Below are 9,843 nucleotides of genomic sequence, written 5' to 3' on the forward strand. Positions count from 1 at the left end.
AAATACCATCTACTTTTATTTGCCCAACTCACTAAATGATCTAAATCCTTTTGTAAATCAGCAGCATCGTCTTCACATCTAGCAACACCCAAGACCTTAACATCATCTGCAAATTTAAGCAATTTATTGACTATTCTTTCATCTATGTCATTGATGTAAATCAAAAAGAGTAAAGGTCCTAAGACTGAGCTCTGAGGTACACCACTTGTGATATTAATCCAGGTTGACTGAACTCCATTTGTAACAACCCTCTGCTTTCTTCCATCCAGCCACTCTTCTGTCCAATTTGCTAACTTATCCCTCACACATGTAGAGCTAATTTTTTACAAGCCTTTTATGTGGCACCTTGTCAAATACTTTCTGAAAATCCAGTTACACCAAATCTACATCTTTACCCTCATCTACATAAACAGTAACCTTTCCAAAAAATGTTAAAAGATTTGTAAGGCAAGTTTTTCCCTTAGTGAAACCATGTTGACGATCCAATAAAATTCTAAACTTTGTTAAATGACTATGCAAAGCATCTTTTAAGAGACTTTCCAAAATATTTCCTACAACTGATGTAAAATGCAGAAGAAATTTTTACAATTAAATGGTAATAATTAATATCATTTCAGAAGTAAGGAATTTGAATTAAGTAAAATGCAGAATCTTTAGGTCTATACTTGTTAAAAACAAACAAAAAACTAGTTTTATTCTTTATATTGTTCTTTCTCTTTCAGGGTCAGACAGCTTTTGCCAAACAGTTGCTGAGTAAAGCAGTGGACATTTCCCAGCAGTCTGTATTCTGGCATTGTCGGCTACTTTTTCAACTTGCAGTAAGTTTGAATTATTTCATTTTAGGGAAAATACATAATTCATATATGTTTCTCTCCCATTGAAATGTGTTTGGTAGTCACTGTTTTGTTTCATACCTGTTACTTAAGGTAAGCTGCTAATTTGTACTGAAGCACATCTGACCACTTGTTTCTCTAAATTAGCATCTAGTTGCATGTGTGTTGTATTCAATTGTCATGTTTATTCCTCATCACCTACATGTTTCATTGTAATATACCTAGATAATTATTTATCCCAGGTTAACTTGTGGAGTATCTGACAAATTATTGTGTGTCAGTATTTAACTGATTTATATCACCCAAGTACTTGTTTCTCTCAGATTAACTTTGGTTTATTTATGAACAGCCTTATCACTGTTTTAACACATGAAGTACATTTGTGACCTTACTGTACTGGTGATTTAAAATTACCAGAAACTTTAAAAAATATAATATTACATATGGTAATTTATAATGTTTTGGATATTCTTGTATCTGTAGAAAGATTTATATTAAAGTTATTTTAAATAGAAATAATTATTTGTAATCTAGCTCTTATACCAGATTATTACTGATTTATCAGATCTGTTGATGATTAATTAATTTACAAAAATAACAAACCTTTTTTTTTAATTTCCAGAGTAATACAGTAAGATATTAGATTTAGTACCAATTGAGTTTTAATTTAACAAAATAATCACTTTTCACGTCACTTTCTTAATATAATGATAATAATTCATGGTAAATGTACTAATTTGTGATCTATTTATACCAAACATAAGCCTATTAAAAATTGTTGAATATTATCCAACAGTTTTTAACTAACTTCAATCACAATTACACTAATTTTTAAACAGAAAATAAACAAATTGTTTCTTATTGTTGTTCTTCATCTATATCTCAACATTGTTCCCATTCTTTTCAATTTTATTTTCCTCATCTATGTATGTGTTAGTCTCTTCAGAATATTCATACCCATTTTAAATTGACAAATGGAATTAAAACAAGCCCATTTTTTGCATTTTACATTTAATCTTAGTTCCTCAGGTTGTGTTCTATATGCACCCCATTCACTCCTTGAAGTCTTTTGAACTTTTTTATAGTGCATAATCTGTAAATACTGAAGAATCACTTGGTCACTGTAAAAGATAGAGATGTTGAGAATAGTGGCAACTACCCTGATGAATAGAGACTATCCACAATACATTTCCAAGACACAATAGACAGTTTTTGACTCTGGGTCATCACTCCCACCTTCTAGATATTTCATGAATGAGTTGGCCCTTAGAACTTCTTTGATTCTATACTAAACCAAATCAGACAATTTTTCTCTTTCATTGTCAACATCGGGCATAGTTTTTGCAACTTTACATAAGTGGAATGTCCCATCAACATCCTCATCTAGAGTGAAAGATTGTCTCATATGCAGGGCCTCGAATGTTTGCAACCATGTGAAGTTTTGCATTTTTTTGAGAGCTTCTAAACAAAGATAATGAGTAGTCAAGTAATTAATGTATGTCTCAAGTGCTTCTTAAGGTTATTGAAAACATGAATACTATATATACCTGATTAATAAATAGTGATCCATTCAGTGAGAGATTCTTCTTTTCTAGTTTTAAATATTTACTTGTTTGAATTTAACAGTAGATTAAAAGTTTTGATGTTAACTAAAGACTGTCAGTTCTGACTTACCTTTCACAGATTTACTAATTACTGTGTCTTTTTTTTTTCCCTGACTCTACAGCAAATATATGCCAATGAAAAGGACTATGTATCATCATCAAGTCTTCTTGGTGTGGGTGCTGACTATGCTAATCTATCAGGTGCACAGTACACCCGGATCTTGTTTTTGCTAAGCAAAGGAATGGTAAGTACGAAATTTGTATCTTAGGTTTCTAAGAAAGTTGTCTTTATAACTTTAGATAAATTTAGTTGTTGCTTAGTAAAACATAAATATGGCTCTAAAACAAAAAATAAAATATTTTGTATGCTACACAAAATGTGCCCATAGTTTGAAACAAGTTTTTCAAATAAATAATTATCTGAAGAATACTTAATGGATATGAATACACACTGATGAACTTCTAAAAAAAGTGATCTAGAATTTCTTCAGAAAAAAAACTTGGCTGATGGGGTATGTCAGGCAGTGGTCAAAATCAATATGTAATCTTTGTTGTTATTTCTATGCAGCTTCTGCCTATCACTCTTAACAGTAGATAAAACTTACTGTAGCCCCAGTATATATATATATATATATGTTTATACATTGTTATTCATCAGTGTTAAAGTCTATAAACGAAACATTTACATGCATACATTTCACATATTGTATCTCTGTTACTGAAAATAAGTGCAGTGATTGAGAGCATGTGCATTTTTTGTGCATTCTTTATTTGAAGAAATAAAAGATGCTAATCAAATTGAACCTACATTAAAAAGTATTTTTATATTTGTGTTCAGCTGCTTTACTTCATCTGGTATGAATGCTTGAATTAAGTCTAATGTCAGTGTAGTGTAAAAAAAAAAGAAGATTAAAGACATTTAGGGGGGATCCCAGAAGTGGATGGCTAATAAAATTTAGGGGTCATGTATGATTGAACTGATTTATTTGTATGTTGGTTTATAATGTTTAAGAAGCTGTTTTGCACTCAGTGGTTAGCGGAATTTACCAATCAATTAATTTTTGGATTCAATAATCAATTACTTGTGACTAATCAACTATTCTCACAAGATGTCTAAATAAAACAAAAGTGATTATTTTTACACGAGTTCACTAATAAAAAACTTGTACTGCTACAGCTTTGGTTTTGATACCAACAGTGGGCAGAGCACAAATAGCCCACTGTGTAATTTTGCACTTAACAAACAAACAAACATAATAGCAGTATTTCAGTAATCTAAAACCCTAATTTTGATTAGTTGATTATTTCCGTGAGTTGTGACACTAATAAATTAAGGTGAACAAATTTGAATTAATAAAAAATAATAATGAAGAATCATAATGAAAATATTTTTATTACTGGATAATTGGAATAATGAGAAACACTAATTTTGATTAGTTGATTATTTTAATCAATGTAATTGATGCTCATAGATAATCAAGACAATAGATAATCACTCAGCTCTAGAGATGTTGAAAATAATCTAAAATCATACTGAAGATTGGCAAATTTATTTATTATTACAAGCAACACATCTGATGGAATATTTTCATGCCAGGAAATATGGATAACAATTGAGATTGATATAATTAACGTACAAGGTATTAATGTACTGGCAGATAATAATAATTTTAGAAGGATTCCAGAATGATAAGCAAACTACTGAACTTGGGGGTTTAATTGTCACATGCTGAATTGCATTTTATTTGTAAAATTGGTGATTTGGCAAACAAAAAATTAGAGATCAAATAGACAAATATCAGCCATATGATACCTTTCTCTAAGCACAGATTTTTTATTTCCTTTTTAATATCCATAACCTGACTTAAATGATTCATCCTTTATAATTTGTTGGGAACTATACAGCTTATTTAATACATCAATGATTTTCTATGCATAAAATGTAAGTTTTATCCTGTAGTACTTGACTATAATTATCATGTAATTTTTAATCTCTTGAATAAATTAATTTAGTAGGCACTTATGTCTAGTCTGTTTATCCATTTAATTGGAAAATGCTCTTCGTGACTCAGATTACTTAATACTGCCAGAAGCATGAGATATATTGTAGAAGTACTGAATATTCAATGAATAATGCCCTTGAACAAGTCTAATAAATTCAAGCCTAATCCTGCTCAACCAAAGTTGACCATCTTTTTTAGGATCATGGTAAGGAGAATATAATTAATTTTTAATTAAATTGTTGTTTTAATTTTCCTATTTACATTTGTGATAGTTATTTTTATTCATGAACTACAAATTCGTTTTATTGTCTCTGGAAATTTTATTTTACAGTCTTCAGTATAAAAGTATTGAGAAGTAAAATATGAAATTCATAATTTAATTTGAAATTTTACTTTTAATGAAACCAGATCTGACTAATTATTTTTTATAAAGGACTAATGAATAATGATAGCTAGAGAAACATTTTTTTTTAACTAAATTTTAAATTATGATTATACTTAAGAAAAACAAGTCAAAAAAGCCTCTTAGAATATACCTTTTTCATTTCTTTTGAATGGTTAAAAACCAATTTGGAGAGGATCACTCATCTCTACACACACACAATAACATTCTTCCCTGCCAGTCTGCCCAAGAGATTTATTTGCATGCCACTAGCCTTGAGTCAACTCCCATCTAATATAATGTTAACTGTATAGGAATATGATGACATCATCATGCAACAAAAGTCCTCCACCAATAGGAGAGCAGCACAACCTCCTTGCACAAAGTCATCTTTAAATTTGTTCATCTTCAATTTGAACTAATTAACAGAAATTTGGTTTTGTCATACTTTACACTTTCTTATTATTGCTTCATTTCATTTCTATAAATTCACAAGTTAACTCTACGACTATGGGCTGGGTGGAATCCATCCAGACCATATCCACCAAAGTAACCATGAGAGCAGTTATACTATAACTTTTGATAATCTACACATATCTTCATGAAATTTTGCAATTATTATCAGTAATTGTTACAAGGCTTTCATACACAAAACACCAGATATTTTAATTAAAGATTTGCTCATGAATTTTTTTCTTTTCTAATGTTTACTATCCAACATGCAAAATAATTTTAATTATGACTTTTTTTCATCTGAAAATTGTCAGATTTCATTTGTGAAATCTATGATTTCCTAATAACCTCCAGATAACTATCAAACGTTTTTTTTTTTGAAAATCTTTATATTCTATCTGTTATTTTCTCTCTGTTATTTCTATACGGAATTGGTTGACTTGACTGACCTCATAACTACCATAACAAATTAGGAAATAGATCTAAATTACACTTTTTTTTGTTCTAGGTTGAATGCAAATTGTAACAGGAAACCACAATTGTTTATTCTAAATAGCTCAAATCTCATAATAGTATACATCTATTTATATTTATTTTATTTTTTGCTTTATTGACCTTTGAACAGTTTTTGACTAACAATAGTGCCACTGAAGTTGTAAATCACGTGGTGCACATACAGCTCATGTTACAGTATCAAATAGAATAAAACTGGCCTTAGTTTTGTACTAGCACACCTATCACATTTTGGTTATCGTACATTACGTATGTATCCATATTATTATTATTTACAAATAAATTTTTAAGTTTCAGTTATTTTATTTATAACATGGAACAGTAAATAAAAAATATAGAAAACAATGATCTCTACTTATAATGTTACGAAGTTTCTTTGTAGTTTGCTGTTGCCTGCTGTAATTTCCTAAGCCTCGTCCAATAAGGTACTTGGAGGGTGTAAAAAATTGTAGGTTTTATATATGTATTTTGAAATACAAAAATTATGATTTACTGAACTGATATCACATTGGTTATGTTATAACGTTTGTTTGTATAAATACATGTATTTTAGAATTCTTATTGATGATTAGGAGCACTCTCTGAATAATAATTTACAGGTAAAATGTGGTTTATAAAACATTTTTAATGAGGGAAAGATGTGCAAGTACTTTTTTGCATATTCTGTAATTAGGAAATGCTACTTGAATCTTAGTTATGTCTATTTTTCTTAAACATCACATTTAAAAGTTATTCAGCTTCATTGATAGACCTTGTAATTAAGAAGAAAGTGGGTGTAACTTTATCTTTTCACAGCTCCTAATGATTGATAAGAAATTGACTGAAGTCCATCAAGTACTCACACTGGCTGGTCAACTCGTTGAGGCATGGCAGGGATCCACCCAGCAGAAGGAAGCATTGAAAGTTTTTTTTCTAGTTCTTCAAGTGTGCCACTATCTCACTGCTGGTCAGGTAAGCAGTTTAAAATGGTTTCTCACATGAGAGTTTCTGTCATTACTGAGAAAGAAAAAACTTCAGATATGTGTATATACATTCTTGTTTGTGCTTTCATGTTCTGTTTAAAGGTTTCAAAATTAAGATTAGTAGAATATTTATAGCTACAGTTTACAAGATAAAAGTTCAGAATTATGTTTTTATACGTTTGTAAGATTTGTTCATAATATAACTAGGTGAAGAGTGTAAAACCATGTTTAAAGCAACTTCAGCAAGGTATACAGACCATCACTTCTTTACACACTGATGAAGGTAAGTAATACATGTAATTATCATTTATGGACAAAGTGTTGGTGATTAGTTGAAGAAAATATGGTTTAATTTGGAGGTGAAATAAGGCTCATAATTGTTTTCATAGTTCTCTACAAAATTTGAACCATGTTACTAATTGGACATGTTTATATTATATTAATTAAGCTACTCATGTAAATAATGGAAATATTTATGAGGTAATATTGTGTAACTGTAGGAATGATCCTTGTATAATGGATATTAATCAGTTTTAATGTTGTTATTATTGAAACATCTCCACATTTTGAATCTTGACATGTTCTTACATTTTTTATTGTACTTGTTCAATGCTTTCCTGGAATTCATTGAATTAAAAACTTTATTTTTTTTCTGTGTATCAAAATTTTTTAAATCCAAGGAAATATTTTAGTTGAATAAATATTGTTGTTTAAATGATAGATTTCTTTTTTGTGAGTATAAAACACGTAAATTTTTATAATGTTCTGAAGGTATATGGTAGTTTGGGTAATCAATTCCTTCTATATTTTTCAAGGGAATATCACTTACATTTGTTGTAATGATCCTTACAAAGTGTATGTAGAAAATCAGTAATGTGAACACTGTGCTCAACATTGACATCAATTATGATTTGACCTGGCGAAATCTTCACTGTCATAGACTTTTGATAGATTTTCTGACATACCTATGCATTGTTTATAAACTTTTTGTTTGTATGTGTAGTGTTACACATTATTATGAACCAAAGAATAATATATTTTTGTGCTATACATATAGGTATAATATAAAATAAGAATTAACAAGATTTTAGAAAAAATTCCAGTGTCAGTCCTAATTGTCACTCTAAAGTCGTAGCAGATAATGCTGTGAAAATAGCTCCCAAATTCGTTGTGGATATCCCATCTTCCAGACAAAATCCAAACGCTAGCCAGCTGGCTGGTTTCATTTCTACATTAGGAATTATAAGAACTTTTAAGGGTAACTGCTTTCTCACAACTGGCTGCAGACAGTGAAAGACAGTAGGAGTTGAGACGTTGTGGTATAACCCCAACGTGTTTGGGAGCTATTACCACAGGTATTATGCACCATGACATATATATATATGTGTGTGTGTGTAAATATTATTTGACTTTAATTATATCATCACCATCAGTAGATATTGATATTGTTGGTCTTTACTTATTGTTGTAATTCATTAACTTCTTTATTGTTACATTAATATTCATAACTTGTTTATTTTGTAACAATGTATAAACCCTGTAGCTTAATTATTGTATAGTAAACCCTATACTTTTGCCATTGTTTTAACACTGTAAATTTCATTGCCTGTGGGAAATCCACATTTAATTTGTAGACATAAACTACCTGTGTTAGTTAGAGATTTGTAAAATGTTTACCTGCCAGTTTTTAGTGTGTTCTTTGTTTTTGCCAGACATGTATAATGACATGAATGGCTGCAGTAAGAGCAGGGTTGGTGAACTAGTTTTGAGAACAAATAGGTGAATGTTCTTCAGTCATCTTGCTTGTTATTATGTTCCATGTACATATTCTGAATTTAAATTTGTTACTTAATATATCAGAGGGAGGACATAATATAATTTATTATGTTAAATAAATGTCACTGTGATAAGTACTTTCTCAGTATTATTAGACTTTTTTTTACAAAAATTCATCTTATTTCATGAGACCAAAGTTACTAAATTATATGAAAAATGTAAAAACATGTTTTTATTCTAGATAATTACTTTTTTTTTCTGTGACGTTTGTGGACTTAGAAACAGAATCAATGTCAAATTTGTTGTACTGTTGAGATGTCATACATTGCATAATATTTGTGCATTGTCTTCTAGAATTAATGCCAGCCAACCCAGGAGATATGTTTCAGTGGATGCCAAAAGAACATATGTGTGTTTTGGTTTATTTGGTAAGTTCTTACTTTAGTTAACATATTATAAGGGAAAAAATATATGTTTTGAATGTAAGGTCATTATATTAAGATTAGTCTTAGTTTTTTGTAATGTTTTTCACATACATAATTTTAATGGTTGAAAAAAAACTCATTTATTTGTTTTGATCAAATTAGTATGTTCTGTTTGTATTAGAGTAGCGGTCAGATCAAATTTGTATGAATTTAAGCACTTAGAAACAATCCACCTTGCCTTTTTGGCTTATTGTGATTATTGTTGAAAGATTAAAGTTTTGGGAACTTGTATTTAAACTATGAACCTTTTTGCATGAAAGCTCTAAGATTAATTTTTACTTTACAAGATAACTTTTTTTTTCTTTTGCATGATTAAATTGACTTACAGCACTTTGTGAAATTTTAGAAACAATCAGCACAGAGGTAAAGTCATCAATGGACTGGTATAACTTTAAAATATCCATATGTTTACAAACTAGTTTTAGTGATTGCATGTAGAGTATAACTAAAATGTAGTATTATCCTAGCTGCTGGAGCATTTATAGTCTCTGTAAAACAAATCAAAAAATTTATATCAATAATGTAGAATCCATACACTTCAAGTTACTCACTTGTTAAACCTTGATCATTACACCTGCACATTCTTGCTCAGGTGAGGCTAGTTCTGAATGGTCATTTCAAGTGATATTTGTTTGATATATATATATATATGTATACACAGCGTGATCACAAGTAAATAGACACCACCTTTTCAGAAACAATGAAATTTTTTAGTCATATTCACATGAACTGATATATTTATAATTTAATTAATATCTAGTAGATCTTCCTTTCGCTTCATGGAGTTCGTTGATCCTTTGCGGCATCGTGAGAATCATCTCGTCAATTTTAG

The 9,843-nt window shown here is 29.6% G+C and overlaps 1 protein-coding gene across 1 annotated transcript in view; it reads left to right on the top strand.

Annotated features, from left to right (window-relative positions):
• Window positions 1–9,843, top strand: part of LOC106466088 (MAU2 chromatid cohesion factor homolog) — a 45,447-nt gene that overhangs the window by 10,280 nt on the left and 25,324 nt on the right. Inside the window, exons 4-8 of the mRNA XM_013926331.2 lie at window positions 723–818; window positions 2,560–2,682; window positions 6,584–6,739; window positions 6,958–7,033; window positions 8,881–8,954. Of these exons, the coding sequence (XP_013781785.1) occupies window positions 723–818; window positions 2,560–2,682; window positions 6,584–6,739; window positions 6,958–7,033; window positions 8,881–8,954 (525 nt within the window). The remainder of the gene's footprint in view (window positions 1–722; window positions 819–2,559; window positions 2,683–6,583; window positions 6,740–6,957; window positions 7,034–8,880; window positions 8,955–9,843) is intronic.

The sequence above is a fragment of the Limulus polyphemus genome, unplaced genomic scaffold, assembly GCF_000517525.1.
Source record: "Limulus polyphemus unplaced genomic scaffold, Limulus_polyphemus-2.1.2 Scaffold2146, whole genome shotgun sequence".
In the NCBI taxonomy this organism is placed as follows: Eukaryota; Metazoa; Arthropoda; class Merostomata; order Xiphosura; family Limulidae; genus Limulus; species Limulus polyphemus.